Source organism: Haliaeetus albicilla, chromosome 5 (assembly GCF_947461875.1).
Source record: "Haliaeetus albicilla chromosome 5, bHalAlb1.1, whole genome shotgun sequence".
Taxonomy (NCBI): domain Eukaryota; kingdom Metazoa; phylum Chordata; class Aves; order Accipitriformes; family Accipitridae; genus Haliaeetus; species Haliaeetus albicilla.
Genome location: NC_091487.1, coordinates 28,648,216 through 28,669,437, shown reverse-complemented (window position 1 = coordinate 28,669,437; position 21,222 = coordinate 28,648,216). Strand labels below are relative to the sequence as shown.

The 21,222-nt window shown below is 39.9% G+C and overlaps 1 protein-coding gene across 12 annotated transcripts in view; it reads right to left on the bottom strand.

Moving 5' to 3' along the window:
* The window catches only part of RALGAPA1 (Ral GTPase activating protein catalytic subunit alpha 1), a 135,488-nt gene extending 114,808 nt beyond the window's left edge, over nt 1-20,680 (bottom strand). For 6 of the 12 annotated variants that reach the window (XM_069783967.1, XM_069783962.1, XM_069783964.1 and 3 more), the window contains exons 1-7: nt 20,296-20,680; nt 7,730-7,840; nt 7,152-7,201; nt 5,566-5,623; nt 4,854-4,897; nt 3,724-3,901; nt 1,907-2,022 (exon numbers count right to left, since the gene is read on the bottom strand). In XM_069783967.1, the coding sequence (XP_069640068.1) occupies nt 1,907-2,022; nt 3,724-3,901; nt 4,854-4,897; nt 5,566-5,623; nt 7,152-7,201; nt 7,730-7,840; nt 20,296-20,401 (663 nt within the window). In that variant the 5' untranslated portion in view covers nt 20,402-20,680. The remainder of the gene's footprint in view (nt 1-1,906; nt 2,023-3,723; nt 3,902-4,853; nt 4,898-5,565; nt 5,624-7,151; nt 7,202-7,729; nt 7,841-20,295) is intronic. The other 6 variants (XM_069783969.1, XM_069783970.1, XM_069783971.1 and 3 more) reach the window with 2 other exon arrangements.
* Nucleotides 20,681-21,222: the final 542 nt, after the last annotated feature.

Genomic DNA, 21,222 nt, shown 5'->3' with positions numbered 1-21,222 from the left:
ACTTCAGCAAGACTTTAGCATTCACGTAGTGAACAAGTTCTATGACACCTGTTTCAATGACTTACCTAAATTTAAACATAATACTTTCAGTTCATTACAGAGAGGGCAGCTGTCTTCAAGAATGTAAGGGGTATTTTTATTCAAAATGAACAGTCATCATTAAGCTTACCCTACAAGTCACAAGTATGGTGACCTCTATTCAACATGGGAGATGCTGGGGGCAACAAAATGAGGTTGCAAATTATTCCAGCACCGCAAGTTCACAGAGTAAGATAGATAAAGGGAAGCCATTAAATGTTTCAGTTTAACATTGGCCATATTTGTGCACTGTCCATCTTCTCTAGCACAACCTGCAAAAGTGTGAAGAAAAACTTAGGGATAGATACCCAAACGGGTTCTGCTGGACAAGTCTAACCCAGAAGGCAGTACCCTGGAACACCTACAGCATGTTACGTAGTCAAGCAGTTCGCTGGGCATATGACAGCACAGCAGGCTCAGAAGCAGCATGTGCTAACTGGCCAGCAAATCAATTACATAAAGTATAATAGCTAGGCCAATTTTTGATAGGAGCTCTTGAAAAGCCTAGGACAGGGCATGGCAAGTACTGGCTGAGATCATGGAAGTGTCAAAGTACGAAGGCAAGGACATAGTGTGCACCTGAGCTGCACACCGTGGACTACCCATTCAAGTCTTCATTTTCTGTGCACAGTTCAGCTCCATTATCTGCCTTTTAGGTAGCTTGGGATCTGCAAGATCTTATCACCTTGTGTTCACAGAGCAATGCCCCCAAGCAAGTGTAATCTCAGCAGTGCAGCTACTGTCAAGCAGAACTCAACTCATAACCTTTGTCAGATGGTAAGTATTCCAAATATGTACTGTTTTCCCAGACTTGCTTGTCTTTTGAAGAGGTTCACTTGCTTAGCTGTAGCAGTAATCCCAAATTTTCTCTGTGCAGTGTACTATATTACACCTGAGCTTACAAGTCTCCTAAAACTAAAGTCCCAGAAAGTACAGTTAAGACATCAACAGGAGTCATGGCACCATCCCTGCAAGATCTGTGTGGTAAATATCTTGTTGATCGGGGGGGAGGGAGGGAACAAACAAAAAAACCCCCAAAAACCAACCCCAAAAAACCCCAAACACACAAGCTCTTGCTAGAAAGCCATAATCCCTGTATCATGCCCTAAACACCCTGGAGCATTTCTACTAACCAGGGCTTTCCAGTAGCTCAGTGTTTCCATTAAAGAATGGAGAGGCTGTATGGTTAATCTACAGTAACAGCAGAAATTCCAGAAAGATAGATGGAGGAAAAATATGACCCTAAGCACAGACACTGGCAGTCCCAGTCTTAAAGAAACAGGATGTCAGACTCAACGGTTTGTTTGCTTTTGTCAGCTAGCCTGAATACAAACCTAGAAAAAAGGCCAGCAAAAGTTTGGGACTTGTTAAAAGCCTGTATCACAAAAATCCAATGCCTTCAGTTAGAAGTTTCCCCTTAGTTTGAAAAGCAAAGTCCCTGACCACCACAAAACCCACATAATAAGAGCGAGCCCAGTTGATCCTTCTACTGGTTGAAGGCAACAGGGCAGGGAGGGGGAGATGAAAACGGGAAGGGAGCTGGAATTAGCATTGCTGAAAGTGACAGACAAGTCTTGTTTTTTCTCCATGCTGCAATCTGATGCAAGACCCTGTGGTAACAGACCTATGAATCTTCACACAGAAGGCAAGTGAAGATCTTCTAGGAGAATTCACTTTTTATGAAGGACACTTGAGGGAGGGGCGAGGGGGAGGAACGTTTAAAACATTTTCATATACATTTCCAGTGCTACTAGTAAATGTCTTCTTGTAATGAAGAAACAGGTGTTAGTTGTTTCATATTTGTTTGCTTGAAAACTATTGAACATACCTGAATTACTATGTATTTCAAAAGTGCTTCTAAGAAATAGCTTGTTAAATCTTCTTGTCCTTTATCTCCTGATTGTGGAGGAACAAGTGGAGTGATCTCCTCTATAGTCACTTGAGCTATTTTAAAAGAAAAAAAAAAAAAGAAGGAAGAAGAAATACACTAACATTTAGACATTTCTTCCCATGCATAAATATCTACCAAGTTATCAAAGTAGAAATGCACTGGGATAAGATGAGACAGTTACAGGCAAAACAATCGACCCACAGATTAATGAAAAATAGGATCTTTTAGGTAATAAACCACCTCAGAACTAATTTCTTACATATATAAAACCACTACAGATAATAACTAAGTTGTCCCTATGCACCCTGGGAATCTCACCTGCCAAGACCCAATTTTTCCAAAAGGTGTAATCCATTTCTTCTGGAATTTATGCAAACAATAGTGTAACTTGTGTTGCACAAATGCCAAATCTTTATTTACATCTCTCATGATTTTCTTCATTTAGCAGATGATCAGTTACATTTGTGTTAAGTTTTACTAGCTTTATCCTTCCTTTGCCTCTACAGTGAAGCTAATTCAGAGTTTGTTTTTCTTTTGTTCCTGTAGTTAGATGTTCTCATTTCACTCTGCTTTTCTATGCTGTCTATATCCCCTCTAGATTTGTTCCTCCTTTCCTGCTCTAGAGCTATAACGCAAGATAACTCCAAAACAGGGCTTAAAGTATTTAGTAAACTTATCTGCAGAGCTATACTGCCACGAAATTAATCTGCTAAGTTTCAGTAAATTTAATTACCAGTCAAGGAGACACTGCTTGCTTCTACAAGCAATGCTTGTGTCAGCTCTAAAACATTGAGTGGAGGTGGAGAAAAATTAACAACACTTAATGTTCAGATAAAAAAGCGGTTATCTTCTTATTCACATTTATGTGAATGCACAGTTTGCACTTATGACACCATCCAATTGCAATTCATTAATAAATAAGCTTAAATTCCCATTAACAGGAATAAATTTAGTTAGGACGCAAGAGGCTCCCCAAAGTAACCAGTATGTGATACTTACTGCTAGAGTAAGTAGTCAAAGGAAAAACTGTCATAAGAATCATCTTAAGAGAAAAATCATCCTCACTCTATTGATTAGTGTCAAGATAATGATCTTCACATTAAAAAAAAAAATCTAGAAAGTATAAAAAGCTTATCTCAGAATGCTCAAGCCTTTCCACTGATGCAGACCTTTCTGACCTCAAGTTTTGCAGTTTACAAGGTCCAATTCTTTTGGAAGACTCCAAGCCTCAAGAATACCACAGCTTCAATTGCCTGGTCAAACACAGGCACAGCAGGAAGAGCAACCATTTGGCTTTACGTATTGCCCTAACAACCACTACTCTCTTGAAAGCCATACCAGAAACTGCTTTGTATAGCTTGCTCCTTAAGACTATGGCCAAAGCCAGTGCAAATGTTCGAAACAAGCAGAACCCACCTGTGCAAGTTTGTAGCAGATGCAGCATCTGCTTGTAAATCTTAAGAAGATCTACATAAAATCGGTCAGTTTATTTTCACCCACTATGTGTTAAGCTGCTATAGCCATACTTCCTAAAAAAACACAAAACAAAAGAAAAAACAACCCACCCTGAAAAACAACAAAAAAAGACAAAGTTACTATTGCAAGAAGACCTGATAAACTGCCAAGAAGCTCATTAACAGCTCCATAAGCTCCCTGGGTACATATGTATGTTACTGCTTTGTTACTTCAACTTGTCTTTTCTGTGCTGAGAATTGAATTATGGAGAGAATTGAGTAATACTAAAAATTACTTACTTTCTTGAACATTAAGTGGAGGGTTAATGAGATTATCTAGCGTTCGAGGGCCATATTCAGACTGTGGTGATGAAAATCCAGGAATCAAGCAAGAAAACATCCACAATTGTTCTTTACTACAGTTATTCTGAAGTGCTTGCAACCACAAAAGAAAGAGACGCACACCCTCTCGCCGTATCTTAAAGGTAAAAAACAGAACAAGTTAACTTGTCCCAGAACATAAAAAAAGCATTTCCATTTGTCCTGGAGGGAGAAGGGGAGTGGTAGAAAAAGACAAGAATAGACACACAGTATGACCACCAGCAATCAGCAGAGCCAAGCTAACACATCTGCTGCTCCTGCTGAAATGCAAGGACAACCCTAGCACCTTCACTGCTGTTTGCCTCACAGAATCCCTTAGGGTTTTTGAAAGAAGAGGAAGAAAACCAACACGTCTAGTTACTTGTTTGACTACTGCACTGCAAGAATTTTTCACAAAACACAAAGACCGTTGTAGAATTTCTAAATGTGTTTGTGAGTTATAACAACAGAGTGAGCTTTTTGCAGCAGAAGGACCCATTCTACCCTCTCCTACTCCTTCTTCAGGAAAGGTGATGGAGTCCTAGAGCAGTCCCCTCATGGCGCTCACACTGGAGAATTTCAGCACCAGGCAAGCCTGCAGGTGGTTTACAGGGGAGTGGCATGGTTGGTTGCTCCAGTACCAAAACTACTTGTTAGACTTGGGTGGCTTTAGTCCCATGGTCAACTATTATTAGACTACCCACCAACAGGTCTCTTTGGCATAGGTAATCTTCCACTTCTAAGACAGCTGAGCCCCAAAAACCACAGCCTGAGCCCCCCAAACAGTTTCCTTGCCCTTAACAATGAATGGTTAAGTCTTACTGCTGCTTTAGTGCAAAATCCTTCAAACCATTTGCACACATTCTTAACTTGGCTACTCTATATAAACACATTACTACTGTGAGTAGTTCTACCGAGATAAAGCTCATGATGTGATGTCATTCTTTCATGACACACAAGTCATGATCTGGTTCTCATTCCTGTGCTTTTACCATAAAAATTCACCCTTTTGTTCTTATTTGTATTTTTAAGTATTTTACACAAAAGTAGCATGCAACTTTTTCCAATACCTTTAATGAATTTCCAGTATGAAGAAGCTTCTTTAAAATCAAACCTGAAAAGAAGAAGAAAAAAACCCCATGTATTTGTTTGTTTGTTTGTTATTTCTTTGTTAAGAGTAAGATGTCAGAGTTCTCGGTCAGACTTGATAATAACTTTTAAACAAGTCCTTGGCAATCTCCAATTTAATCTTGGTGAACTTGATATCCTCAGGCATATCTCTCAATGCCAGAAGGAAAAAAAACCAAAGATCACCTTTCATAGCTTCCTCATGCTCCATACCATCTTTCCACAAGGACTTTTTGGTATGTGAACATTAAAAGTAAATGATTCTCAAGTCATTAATGTGCATAATATCAGCATTCCCCATTTACAAATACATACGTTATCCCAATTTTGAAATTTATTGCTAAGGGAAAAAAAAATTTGGGAAAAAATATAAATTACAAAGCAACTTTCCACCTGCCCTTGTTCTCTCTCAGCCACTATTGTATTTCCAGATTCCCAGATTTAATTTTATCTAGAAGAGCATTCATTACACTGGTGGGTTTTTGGGGGTATTTTGGGGGTTTTTTGTTGTTTTTTTTTTCCTTCCCCTAGCTTGCAAGAGTTTCAAGACCATAATCCCTGTTACGCCACTTAAAGGTTAAGGAAATGAGTAGCACAAACTACTAACAGCTACTAATAAAAAATAAGGTTTAAAAAAGAAAAGAATCAACTTACCAATACTGTGAAATTGCCATCTCTGATGAATCCTTTCTGGAAGGAGTTGCAAAATTTTCTACGAAAAACAGAACCCAAGGATCTATGTTGCAGATATCACTCTCAGAAGACCAAAGAGCACTTTCACAAAGGCCACACATCAGAAGCTGAAAGGTTAACTTATAAAATTTCCATACTGCTTTCCTTGGAAGCATTACTGTTCTTTCAAGATAATCCCACTCCTAAAGCTAAGAAACCCAAAAGCTCTGACAGACTGTCTGGCAAGTCCTGCACTGGAGACTTCAGATGTTACTGCCGTTTATCTGGCTCTACTGCCTCCCTGCTGGATATTGCTGCTTATAGCATAGGGAGTGGAATGGGATGAGCATCTGTCTCAGTTGCTCTGGTTCACAACAAGTTGTATTAGGTTATTCCACCTCTCTGGTGCCTTAAGCTAGGACGCTCAGCTGTCAACTTGCCTCTGTGGGACCAGCAAGCATTTGTTTCAGCCTTCTCAACAGAGGGGTAATGAGCTACAGCAAAACAACAAAGACCTGGGGCAATAATGGTCTAACACCTCTCCAGCTAGATTGGAGGATGATCATCTTCAGGTGGTAAAAAACAGAGCACAGTTAGCGACAGAGGCAGTTAAAAAAAAATCTATTATGTAGCACTTCAATGTTTATGCTAGAGGCAGTAGCAATGTGTAAGCAACCCGATTTCCCAAATGAATTCCTGGCCATGGCCCTCCAGCAGCCTGTGCAACTGCTTCCAAAGCACAGGTCACCTAACATCCCTTTATGTAGGAACTAGTGAACAAATGAACTAGCTCTCTTCAGATTCACTATCCTTGTAACAGCTAACCCTAAACTTCTAAGCACCAACATACCTTAAAAAAAAAAAAAAAAAAGGAAAAAAAATCTTGAATTTGTATTCAACCCCGTGATCAGCATTCATCAGCTTTCCATTTTACATATTTTTAAAAACCACAATCCTTGTCCTGTAATTAGAAGCCTCCATCAAAAAGGAAAGACAAAAACTTGACATTCTAAGCTATTTCTAAACTATAGTCTCTGCTCAGAAATGTTCCGACTTCATTAAATTAGTTTCTAACTCAATTAAGTCAAGATATGCTTTTGGTAAGGATATTGTGAAATGCTATTCTCAAATAATAAATCTTTTAAAAAATAAAAGGGATCTATAAAAACTAATTCTGCAGTAGTAATCTATTATGAGAAAAATCAGAGATAACGTGCAATCAGAAGGTGAAAAAGATCATGACTAATCAGAGATCACCTTTATAAGAATTTCGAAGTGTATAATACATTGGAAGAGGGGGGGAAAGACCACCACCAAAAAAGCAATGAACTATCTGCAGATACAGAAAACATCTTTTTCCAGTTAAGACATCTTCCTGCAAAACTGCAAGTCAAATTCTTTTTCTTCTCACACAAAGCACATATATTCAACTCTAAGCAAAATGAAAAAGGGATGCAGTTAAATGTAAAGCATATTTCCAGGCAACTGTAGAATAGCTGTACTGTTACTATTTAACAGGATTTAATTCAAAGCAAAAAACTCATACAGGAATATTCAAGTTATCTTACCTCAAAAATAAAAAGAATAGAATCTAATTCTTCTCTCTGAGACTTGTGACCTAGATGCAATTAGAAATAAATAGAAGATACACTTTCATTATCAAAATAAAATGTAAAGAACACTGACAAAGATCCTTAGATGTGTAAAACAAAACCATGCATTTCTACAACCATAATTTTGCATTTCTTCTGCAAATAAAAAAAAAGTGTATTTCATAGTCATGGTTTATAACAGTTACAGTTTGTATAATTTTCTATTATGGCATCAACAGCTGGTAGAGATTAAAATACACAATGTCTTGTTAAACAAAACTTAGAATAATTCTGCAGAACACAAAAAGTATAACACCTTAAGAATCCTCACTTTGCAAAAGGGCAAAACCAGTCAGAGAATAAACGTTCCTTGCCCACCTCTACTGCATGCACCTCTAATTGCCTTGCCTTTATTTGCAAAGTTAGTGCTCACACATATTTCTGCACAGCTATTGTTGCCATTTGTGACAACAGACACAGTTATAACACCCTGCTTTATTTTATAACAAAACCACAAGCATCAAGACAAAAAGTGTTCTATTTGAAATACTTACCTTTCTGTTTAAGACCTACTTCAATAGTCACAAAGTTTTCAAAGAACACATAATATATATGTGAGAAATGTAGGTCGAAAAACTGCTTGAGATCAATTGATTCTGCATTTTCTGAAAAATAGAACAGAACATTGTTTTTATTTCTTTCAAATACTTAGTCAATCACTGCACACCGTTATCCAGTAGTAAGAACTGAAGATACTTTAAAAAAAATATTATCATGGGTAAAGAAGTTCTTAAAGTTTTTCTTCTTTTAAGCTGAAGCTAATGATGGCATGCCATAAGTGCCTAGTGAATTTTAAAACAGGAAGCAGCGTCTTGCACACTCATTGTTTGCATGACAGTAATGCCTACAAACCCCAGTCATGAACCAGAATTCCATCAGGACTAGCACTGTACAGATGAATGTTGTTTTAATTGTTAGTTTAATAGAAATAAAGCTAATGACGCTGCCCAAACTCTACAGCAGAAAGACCACCCCTGTCCCCAACTAATTACTAGACACAACTAAGCTTACTTAAGAAAGTGGGAGAAGGATGATAAGTGACAACCACCTCTGCTCTGCAGAGAAACAGGTTGGGAGGAAGGAAACAGCAGCACTGGATTCCCACTGCTGCCTCCTTACTCCCTCCAAGCTCCAACACGCACTTTACTTTCCAGCCTGGCCCAGTCCCCCCTGTACTCCTTTGATTGTGTGGTCTCCGGAGATCAGAAGCTGGGACCTCAGGGATACCCTGAGGTGGAAACATCATCTTAAGCATAGAGGGATGTGCTTTCTTGTGTACCCCAGGAAGGTGTCTAGACTCTCTTTCCACAACACCGTAGATGGTTTTGTGCAAATCTTCAGTTAAAGAAATACATGATGATTTATCTAGATTAATTTTAAATTGATAGTTTTAAACAATCAATTCTTTCAAGCCTTATTACACACTGAACCAAAAGCCACTCCCTGTCCTGTTATTTAACTATATAAGACTAGAGAAACTAGGTGGACAGAACTATAGTATGGAAGCACAGAGGAACAGTGAGACAGTATTTTAAAAGGCAAAACTGTCCCCTTCCAGAATACTGATGTGAAACAAAATAAAAAAAAACATGAAGAAAGGCGAGGCAAATGAAACCTTCATAACCTTCACCTGCTCTATACACTGAGGCATTATCTTTCGCTGTAGATATATCTTTTAAGTCCCCCCCTAATTCTTTATTGGATCATGGTTTTTTAACCCTTTTTAGAATGACATCAATCTTCATCATCTCACATGACTGGAGATACAGCTGGTGGAGTATAAAACACAGAAACAATCTATTGAAAGGATGGCCAAAAGCATGGCATATTTTCAATTCTATTTTATTATGTAGATCTAGAGGACCATCAACTCAATTTTATCACAAATATTGCTATAAAGGTTTCCAATACATGTTCAATTTTTGCAGTACCACATCGTTCTGCCAACGTCTTGCATACTCAGTGTAGTGGAGCCAGAGTGCTCTTGGAGAAGACAGTGCTATATTAACAGCTAATATCAACTCCTAAAGCAAGGCAGCTTAGCTAGCAATAAACTTAGTGGTCCAGAGCGGCGAGCATATGCCTGACCATCTACAAGATTACCAAACTTCCAGTTTTGCAGAAACCGCTACACCACTTACAGATCAGCAGCTGAACTGCTAGAGTTTAGAGTCTGAAATATTAAAGGACAACAAAAAACAATTCCACTTTAAACAAACTAGACCATGATTTTCAAGTGGTCAGGGCAAGTGCACAAGAAACAAAGCTATGACTGGAGCATAGGCACAACCATTATAACCATTTCCACTCATGGGGCAGAACCCTAAGTGAGTTCTAGACTACAGACAAGAAAATAGAGCAGAAAGCAAATCAAACGTGTTTTGAGATAGGAGGATTGAAGGGAAAAAGAAAGAAACGTTTGAGACTTTCCAGAGAAAGGAGGGTGGCAGAAAATAATCTTTTAGTCCATATATTTAACTGCTGTAGGAGAACTGCATGTAGAAAGCAGTGGAATGGTTCACCTGATGTGAAAGAGCAGAAAACACTAGTTCCAAACACTGAAGGGATTGGAAGCAGTTAAACAGGGTCTCTGCCAATCAACACGCAGGAATGCTGCATTTTTGCAGGCACATTAAATGTTTCGTTTCCTGAAACAGGCCCTCATTCTTTCCCCAGACATGGGTCAACTATGAAGCAGACAAATAAAAAACCCAAACCAAATGTACTCTTTAAAGACTCAATCTTAACACAACAGTTTGCAGTTTTTGGAGACACTATTCCTACAGGCTTCAGGCAACAAACAAAAGGCTTGCCCACATAATCAGCCGAACAGCGATTCTCATTTCGCCACATAATTACTGTGTGACACTTGCATACATACAACTAGCACTGTGTTAAGGCATTCTGCCTTTCCAGAGTTTGGGGGGTGGGGTGGGCGGGTGGGCAGGGAGGTGCAGGAATTTCAGAGGATGGTCCTGCCCCCCCCACCCCCCGCCCTTTTGGTTTTTTATTTATTTAAGAACAATGTGGTGCCAATCACCTCAGAAAGACTCAGAGAAGCACTGGTAAACCTGTATTATAACCAATAACACCCAACTAACACTAAAAGCATACCTTCAGAATACAGCTATAGCTTTGAACAGTAGGATGAAAGTAAAAAATTCCTCGATGTACCTTTTCTAGCAAATGCATTTCACCCTGATTTCTTACTAAGATCACACTTGGTAGGATAATCAAAAGCAAGTTTTTGGAATTCAAACCAGTTAACAACTGAACTCTTGCAATAAATTCTATCACTTCAGATGGAAGAAAATAAAAATATAACATTTTATTTAATGAGAATTTTGTCCTGGCATTACCTGAAAATACTACTTATTAAAAAACTCACAGACTATTTCTGTTAATGCTGAAAACCAGCATTCCTTCTAAGGGAGGGAAAACACACTTGTGCATCTGATAGGTTTGCCACCTAGAGCAAAAGAGAGCATCTGCTCATCATCAAGGGACACCAATAGTGATTCAGTAAGCTGTTGGTCCAGAAATTTGGAACCTTACATTGGTCAAGAAGTTTGGAACTCATTATGCATATACCCTGACCAAGAATTATGGCAAGAAGTGGGGGGGGGGGGGGGGGGGGGCAGATACAGCATGGAGATAATAATGTAGACCTCAGAAGAGTTTGATCTGGAAATCGTCTAGTCTGGCCAGCTGCATACATCATTCCATTTCACAGCTACCTCTATACTGAGCACAATCCACATGACTAATACATGCATGGAGAGACTATTGCTCTTCCCGATTACTTTAACATTAAAACTTCCAGCTATACGCTGCTGTTATAGCTTTCTTCATTAATTAAGGAACTAATATTTTTTCCCTAATGCAAATGTCTCTAAAACATTCAGTTCACCTTTATCCTTGTGATCAACTAAAGATACAGCTCTCCAATTCTGTCATCTTAAACCATTTTCTCCAACACTAGGTCACTGTCTCTTCTCTATGCTCTCCCAAAGTATCATGAATGCTGCACACTGAGGTAAAAATAATTTCCTCTACAAGGACCATATGTGTGTCTTTTTCACGCAGCCTTGAACTGGGAATTTGCAGGAAGTTGCTTGTCTGCTTTGGCTACTTTTTTGCCTTTTTAAGAAGAGAGACGTAGCCTTATTTTTGCGTGAAGTGGGATTACACAGAAACAGGCTTTCCTCCCTAACTTACAGTGCATTTATTTATTTATTTTTAAACAAAAGAACTTCATATTCTCCTGCCACAGATTCATGTACTAACACAAACGAATGTATTCTTTGTGTTCTTGGTACTTATGCCCGCACTGGGAGGAGGGAAGGACTCAGAAATAGATCTGGCACCATATAAAGTAGTTAGAAGTTTCTCAGAATGGCAGAGGGAAAAATGGGACATTACTGTATTCCAACAATGTAAAAACTAAAGCTTCTACTGTACAAAGCATAGTTCCGGTACACTAAATCCAGATTTCCAGCATCATTTATAGAAGCTGTTTGTCAAGAAAATAGTTCTCTTCATGCTTCACAAGAGCAAAAACCATGGATCTTTGCTGATTTTTCCTTAATTTTCTGTAACCTAAAAATTGGTACATATCTGATCTTTGCATTAAATCTGTGCGTTCAGTGGTGCTTTTGGGTTTTTTGTTGGGTTTTTTTGTTTGTTTTTTAAAGGAGAAAGTTACATTTGAGCACAAAGGCAACATACAGCTTCTCTGTCCTTTTCTTCCTCTCGTAAAATTTTTCTAAAAGTAGCTTTAGTTTTTTCTAGATTCAGCATTAAGAAGGTAAGTTACCTTTTTTGGTTTAAGTTTTAGAAGTTGCATTCAGCTTACGATTTCTGTTCTATTTTGATGCATCAAACAGAACTGGACTAAAAATGGAAAGCTAGTTATCTAAGCTATTTGTATGACCCTCACGACAAGAACATTCAAGTTCCAGATCAACTGGAATTCATATTTCCATTAAACCCACTGAAAACTGGAAGTTCTACTATTCCCCAACCCTACCGACTAGAGCTGTAGCAAAGAAGGACTAAAGAAAAAAACAAACCAACAATCAAAACAAAACCCCCTCCACCTCTCCTACTAAATTCTGTGCTTACATGTAACTGTACTTTTAGGAACTTACTTTCCTATATTTTCAAGTGGCCAACTCTTTTCTTAGGAACTTATTTTAATGTATTTTCAAATGGCCAACTACTTTGAAGATTAATTTTTTTAAATTTTCTGAAAGGTTACATCCTTTTCAAGTATCTCAGTAAGATATTAAAAACTTAAGTGCCCACAGTGATCATTTTAGGAAGGGAAGATTCTGGGCCAAAATTTACTCTCACACAGAGTTCTGTGGCAGAGCAAATTTTCTGCAATAAATCCCATTTGCTCCAATGTTTCAATTATCAACACATTCTTTTTAACCAGGAATAATCTGCAACCATAAAAGTATTTCAATAAAAATGTAACCCTTTAATATTACACATTAGAAGGATACTATTTGAATAGCATATCATACTTAAGAATTACAACGCAGGAGTACCACCTCAGAGAGCTTAAAAAGTGACTTTGTCAGATGTAAAACATGAACCAGAAAAGGCAACACAGATTTTTACTGTATATTTAAACTTGTAAGGGATCACCTGAGCCAGATTCTGCAAAGCTTACAAGTTTGCACGTACAACATGCCAATCCTCTGTAGCAAAGAGATCTCAGTGGGCTTTAACTTACATTATACCCAATTTACCCTCCCTATCTCTTTTGTTTTCTACATATTACCCTATAAATGATTATAAACTAATCCACAACATCTATTACATATTTATAAATTAGTTGAGTTAGCAAAGGGAAATGCATCTATACTATTTAGATGATTGCCTGCTGTATGAAATCAAAATATTATAAAGTATTTTCTGCACAGGACAGAACTTTAAAGATAAACAATCAAAATACTGAACTTTAAAACAAAAACCACCACACAGATCTTAAGATATATCTTCACTTTTCTGAAAAGTTCACACAAAGCATCGCAGAAATTTACTGTAGCATTTAACAGAATAGTCTACATCATTACAAATCACGTTGTGGTTTTACATTCAATTTTAAGCATTTCAGACTTTAATAGCATGTTTACACATAAAATTGTTACAGCACATAGTATAACAAAAACATTACCCTGTCTCATTCCTAGACTTACTGGCTTTTAAGTCACTTTCCCTCATCCTTACCCAAAAATAAAATACCAGTGACAACTGCAGCAAACAATGACCTGGAAGATGGCCAGACTTCTATTTCTGTAAAGCAGAGGCCTGCTATACACTGAAGTATTTCAGTATCAATTCTCATAACAAACTGATGTCATTAGAAAGCAAGAGGTTTCTAAGCATCCTCAATTTCAGTTAACATACAATCAAAATAGCCAATAGAACTTACTCATTCTTAATTCTCCAAGCTGAAAAATTTAACGGCTGCTTTACAGCAAAACAGTACAGAGGTTCAGTTACATACTGACAGTCTCTAGAATAGAAAAGCATGTTATTTAGAAAGGTTAAGTAGAAAACCTCCGGAACTAACTGGTGGCTCTGGCATAGTTAACAGACTGTCAAAGTGAAAGAGACCCGATAGCAAACCACAACATTTCAAATAGTGAGCTACAAATGCAAATCTATTAAACGAGGGCTTCACATTAGCCCTTACTGTTTCAGATCACTAACAGCTACTTAACAAAAACAATTCAATTTTTTTTAAAATGTGATTTTGTCAAAGAAAATATTCTTGATGTTTTTGGTACTGAAAAAGGAACACACTTCAAGAAATCTTTTAATGGACTTCTATTTTGCATCAGACAAGTCTGAACTCCTGACCACCACCATCTTTTAGATACAAACATACAAGCAAAAAAACCCCAAACAAACCCCACAAATGAATAAGCAGGTTAACAACACTAATGAACATCATCTACATACAAACTGTTACAAATTTTAACACCAGCGCTCTATAGGAATGAGCAGAAGCAGCTGACAGGTCTCCAAGCTAATTCTTTCAGGTTGCTTGCAGACTCCAGAAGAGTTACACTACTAAACTTTTAAGAAATGGTTCTGTAACAATTCACCCGTGTTCCAGAACTTAAGCTTTTATTTAAGCAACTTCAAACACTTCTGTAGTAATGCACTTATTTTCATTCTGACTGCCACAAGCTAAACCCATAAACCCACACAGACCTTTCCTCCTGATCGAAGCATCAGAGCCACCTCTTCATCTAGCCTGGGGCTTTGATCCAACTCCATCCCTTACCCTTCCAAGCCAGCAGCACTGGCCACCAGCGCTCTCTGCAAGTCGAGTGTAACATTAGCCAAAACCCTAAAGCAAAGCAATTCTTCCCCCTTTTCTCCTGGCCAAAACAGAACAGAATGGGTTCAGGGTTAAGTCAAGACTGACAGAACATCAAGTCTAATTTCTTAAACTGCACTCAACCCACAGCCAAATCCATGAATTACAGTGGTGACATGTCCTCTGCAGTTAGAATTACCGGAAAACAAAACAAAACAAAAATCTACAGCTCTTGCCAAAAATAACACAGCTTTGCACATCCACAGAAACTTCTGGAACAGTTATCTCCAAAGAAAATTCCAGGCAGCTAGTTTTGCTGTAGCTTCTCACTCACCTCTCACTTTAACAACCATAAAACATTTATCATTTTTTATAGTATATAAGTGATATTGTAATGAGTGATGTTGATGATGTGCAACACCAAGGAATGCCATCCAGCTGAAGCATTAGGGCTGACTGCCAGTGAAATAGATTTCTTAAATTAAAATCCCTTCAGACAAATGCAATCTCTGTTTAAGTATATTGTTTAATATTAAACAATATATCAGAATGGATGTCCAATGCAGCCTGTTTCATTCTGTTTGGTATAGCTTGACTTTTCCCTTTCAGAGATTGCTTACATGAGATGACAAGCACTAATCAACCATGAACAAAACAAAACAATAAAAAACCACCCCACACTTCAAATACTCTGTTCTTTTAGTGTTACATTTTACAAGCATTCTCTCCATGGTTCCCGAGATACAAACAATGTATTTTTAAGATATCAGATGCAAATAAAATAATTTATGGGAAATAATATATTCCTTTTTCCTTTAATCTGGATTAACAGATTACAGGCCTGTAACTCCTACTCTACAAAAAAAATGAAGAAGGAAAAAAGAAAAGAAAAAAATTTTTAAGAATTCAGCCCTAAAAGCGAATCTTAAACCAAGTATATTCATTTGACTTGCTTGCACACAGTAAGATTATGCAGAAATCATTAAGTATTTAAGGGTTTTAGCTTTCCTTTTTTTTTTTAAATACATATATTTACAAATTCTGCCTGAAACTACAAATTCAACAGGTAGCAGCAACATATGTGATATCAAAACTAGAATAAAACAAGAAGGCAATATTGTTAAGGTATGACGCTATGAAAGGGTCACATATCTAGCTGCCTTAATTATTTACAGAGTTCTCAAAGCACTGTTTTAACAAAAGGACAAACCAAACTTGATTTGGTGCTTGAAGGATTACTAGAAGAAAATTTATGAACTACCATTTAAAACCATAGAATTTTAGTTTGATGTTGAAGTCTGATTAAACAGTGCAACACTGATTATAGAACAATGCAATATTATTTCCATGTTATTTCCTCTTAATCATCCTAAAAATTGCAATTAGCTGCTAAATCACTGGGGACTGCTAAAAATACATATTTTTCTGGAAAAATCACAGGCTTCATTCTGCAGGCAATATCTAATTCCATAAGGCACACTATGTGCCTCCACTTCCATCTGCTAGAAAGTCTCAGTGATCACACCTGCACTAACTGCAGCTGGCAGCCTTCCCTATAGCAGGGCCTTGCTTCTGACAAGGCTGAGCCACTGCCATGCAGACCGCAAGGGAATCCCATTCCACGTTCCACGTTCCAGCTCAAGGTTGATAACACTCTAACCACTGCATTAGCTCACAGTAAACAAAACTGTTACAGCCTTTCCAGCGTTTAGTAAGAAGACAGAAGAATAGTTTGATAAAAAGTCACATACGGACCAAGACAGCATTAGGGAACTGTACGAGACTTCAAGGTACTTCCCAGAACTAAAAAAGGGGGGGTGGGGGGCGCGATGAACACTTCCCTACAGGAAGAAACTAGTAACACCTCAAAAGAATCACATCTCTTAAAGCAGATAGTTCCAGCTGTTTCAAGAAAAATACTGCAGCAGGAAAACAATGAAAGGCAGATTACCTTCACTCACAGACTGGTATGTCCCAGGATATGAGACTTCAAACTCTTTAAAATTTTTCTCAGCATTTCTTAGCAATAATTATTAGTACTTGGAGGTTTCCAAAAGGCTTTAACCTCTATTAAAAAAACCTTATGCCTGTGACATGCGTAAACTGTTCACACATGATATTTACTTTAACAAATAATTTAATCAATTCTGAATTAGTCACCCGAATTTCACTGAATTTTCCTTGGTTCCTGAATTACAAAAAAGGCTCAGTAGAGCGATACTGAAGCACAGCAGAGAACCAGCCAGATACAGGAGACTGGAGTGAAGTGGCAGTTACCTACAAAAGAGTTTCAGCAAAAAAATACAAATGCATTTCCCCTGGTATGCCTATAACTGAGTTAGTCTAGCACTCAGGATCTTTCCAAGCCAAAAATCTTTTACTGTATCTTCAAATTTGGTAGGCCTTAATAGACTTTTTTCCCTAGTCTTTTTCATATATGTTACATATTTTTCATGATCTACCCCTACAGAAAGGGATTCCAAAGCTTTCAGCATCTTTTCATATTAAAGTTTTACTCTCATCCGAGTTGTTCCCATCTCTAAATCTTCTATACACTGACTATAGCAATAAGACTACTAAAGCTGCAATGATATTTGGTGTAACGGTACACCACTGTTTTACAAAGACACAAAATTTTCTGTATTCCTTATGCAGACTAATTTGCATTTTTTACTAAATTTAAACTGAGTTGTCACCAATGACAAGATACTTTTTTCCTGAAATGATATAACTCACTGCAATCTAAGTTATCCTGTAAAAGGCATTTAAATAATTCCATCTAAAGGACACTACTTTTAATTTGTTAAAAATAAACGTGACTTGCCTCTGTGCTATCCACTCAGTTTCATATTAGGTTCTCTGAAATTGTTCAGTCTCTTATGGTTTTTACTAATAATCATATTAAACGATCTTAAATATTTTTAGATGATGCCCAACTTGCACCATTGCCTTGCAGGATCCAACTGTCAATCTTTTATCATAATGAATTTTTTTAGATTTCTCCTCTTTAGCTAACAGACAACCAGCAGTCTATAATTCACAAGCACTCTGCCTCTTTTCGTGACTACTCTGTTATTTTAGTTTACTGGAGAACTGCTGCTTTGGATGCCTTGAAAAAATAGAGGGAAAACGAACTAGTACTCCCTTTCCTCCCCTCAAGTCTTAACCATGAATCCAAGGCCATGCTTCAGTTTATCATTGCTGAACCAAAGACTAAAAAGTACAGCAAAACAACAAAAAAAATTAACTCTGGTTCAACACACCTTGCAGGCCTATTGAAAGGATTTTAAGTTTAAAAACAAGAGAAAATTCTCTCCTTCTCCTGGACATGAAACAGCAGAGAATTCTCTTCTGGATAGTATTTTAGTCTCCAATATGCAGAGGCTAAGAGCAATAAACCAGACAAATCATTTTTCATTCATAAAGATGCTGAAGAGAGCTGAAGTGAGATTTCCTCCCTTATCCCCTTGGATAGTCTGTTGGGAATAGCTAGGTTGGCTCCCCCGAGCACATGGAAACATGCCCATTATTATGGTGGGGGAGTTGTCACCGAAGAAAAAAGATCAAACAGGAAAACGCAGCACTACAAGCTGCAGGATGGTGCCTCCATGCAAAGCCACCTCAGGTAGCAGTCTATCTTATGTGGGCACATTATTTTTTTTTAATCTGGTCCTGCAGACTAGTCAAAGAAACAATTGGAGAAGAAAGGGCATAGAGCTTATGCTTTGAAAGCCAGTTTAGGGAGCAGACAAATTTAAGGAATAAAGCAAGGAGGTGATCACAGCAGAAGGCAGACTTCAAATAGTCTGCTATATACTGCTCTTCCACTACAGTGGGAATACATAGAGAAATATCCTACTCCCCTGCCCCCCAAAAAGACCTTGGTTTCGTACCTTGCGCATCTAAGAATATCTGCATAATGACAAAATCTTGTAGATGCATCTAAGACAGATAAGCTGAAGAGCACTGTTACACCTTTCCCTACTCACAGTCACACACTGTATTCACCCAAATTTGGAGAAAAGATATGTGGGAGCTGTGCTTCAATGGCTGAGATATATGGGGGGGGGGGGGGGGGTGGCCATCACACAAAAACATGCCCCAGCAGATTTAGTCTGTCCTACAGCCAGTAAGCAGAAACCTCAGATTAGATAAGAATGTCTGCTTGACATAAAGCTCATGGCTTGCATCTTACAGAATGCATCCAAGTATTAACAAAGCTGAAGGAAAATCTTGTAAATAAAAGACCAGAAACATCAAATGTAGAACAAATCAAAATCACACAGATTGCTTTGCAGACTAAAGCAAAAGTAGAAATATTCAACATACTTTAGCTAGGAAACCTAAATTTAGAGAGGTACTTAGTTTCTTTATAGTGCTCTTTCCTTTTAAGTTTCAGCTGATGAAGTAGCTAAAAATAAGTATAAATCAACATAAAACAAGCCACAACTGGCTCAAGTACAGCTAGTTAAGAAGAGTGGCAACATGCTGAGTGAGGCAAGAAGATACACCTAACTACTGAATTGTCTTGGATAGCTAGCTACCCAACTATTCTCCATTTCAAAAGTCTAAATAATTATTATGTTGCAGAAAATAAGTCATGCGGCAGCAGATGCTGCCATACAGGAACACCTGTTACTTCAAACACCAATACAAAAGAAAACAAGGAGCAATAACCGCTTTCCCTTGAAAGAATCCAGCTTTGGAGGCCAAGGACAAGGTACTTAAATACCTCCAGACTGTGGGCAGAAGCCAAAATAATCCATTCAGTACTCTGCACTAAATACAGAATGCAGTTGCCCTTGACCCAGCCCTGCTCACATGTTGATAAACTGTCAGAAGCAACGCATGCATTTACAGAACTGAAGGGCCCAAGAGACGCTCCAGTGCAAACTTCTTTTCTCAAGGACAGCTTGATGACAATGACTTAGATTTTTACAGACACATGCAACTAAAAGATATTTTGGAATGGTTAACTGTGGGTTTTTTCCCACTGTTTTTTCATTAGGCAATTATTCCATATAATCACAATTTCTACTTCACTGGTCAGGTTAAACAGCTGTTCGCATGGAACTGCAGCAGTACTTAAGTGCTTATGTTCCCTCCTTGACCAACTGGCGAACCAAAAGTGTTTCCAGACTAGCTGTATGAATGCTCCTCTACATCTACTCTAGTGAGCACTTCTTGTTGTAGCTCTTACCTTGAAAACATACACAAACGTAAATCGTTACTGTAAGCATTTATGGGAAATGGACTAGGGAGTGACAGGCACCATTAGCACTCACCAGCCTCTCTTATTCAAGCGTACCGACTTAGCAGCATTTATGAAGCTCTAGAGAAGAATTCACGGGGGAAGCACACCAGCTTTTCGCCTCCCTCCACAGTTGCCAAACGAATTCCACCTTCGGATGCGGTGGAAGCGTACGTGCCTCCGTACAACAGCGGGGAGCGAAGTATCCCCCGCCGGGTCCAGCGGCCCCCGGCACACAGCTGAAGCCTCGCCGCCGCCGGCCCCGCGATGCCGGGCGCGGGGCCCTCCCTCCGGCCGCCGTGCCCCGGCGAGGCTGGGCCGGGTGGGGTCTCTCGCCGCAGCAGAGCCCCGAGCCCGCCTCCCGCCCTGGCGCCCAGCCGGCCCCTCGCAGCTCCCGCTTCTTCCTACGCCGGGACTCGGGGCCGTAGCCCCCCTCTGACCCGCTCGCTCCCTCCCGGCCGCCTCACCGATGAGGACGCGCAGGTGCTTCAGGCGGGTCAGCGGGTCCTTGCGGGTGTCCAGCACCTTCTGCGTGGATTTCCGCACGTCCCCGTGCGGCTTCTTGGAGAACATCCCGCCGGGCCCGGCCCCGGCGCCGCGCTCCAGAGGCGGACAGCGGCCTCCAGGATCCGCCCGCTCCGGGGCCCCTACATAGCCAGCGGCAGCGGCAGCACCGCCCCCGCCTCCTCCTCCTCCTGCCTCCGACTCCGATGCGGCGGGGGTGGAGAGGCGCGGCACGGAGCCAACTCCCCGCGGGGCCGGGGGACGGCCGGGCCGGGCCGGGCCGGGCCTAGACTCGACTCCCCCTTCCTCCTTCCCCCGCTCTCCTCCCGCTGCTTCACGACAGCCGTCAGGTGCGACCCCAGGCGTCCCTATGGCAACCGCGCCGTGACGTCACGGCCGGCGCTCCCCGGCGCACCTCCGAGCCGCGGCGGGCTGGCGGGCGGGGCTCCGCCCCCCGCCCCCCGCCGGGGGCAGCCGGCCGCCTGCCCGCCAGGTCGGTCGGTCGGTCGGTCGGTCTCAAGGCTGGGAGAGGCGGCGCGCCGGTGGGCAGCTGCTGCTGCCCGGGGCTGTCACGGGTGTGCTTGCCAGAGGATGGAGAGCAGGCACCGGAGCGGGACAATTAGGGGCTCGCTGCAGGATCCTCCGCGCAACTCGGCGACAGCAACCGGTGCTGGAAACTGTACTTCAGCTGTTTATAAGTAGAACGTAAAGTTATCCCATTATACGGCTACTTCTGGCTAGATAGAGGCGCTGAAGTGTAGTGAGGTAAGGGGGGAATCCCGTGAGGAATAAGGAAATAAAATGCAGGCGGGGACCTTGTTCACCAAGGCGGTGACTCCAAACCTTTACTCAAGCCTCAGTTGTGCAACGGGCAACGATGTGTCTCGTAG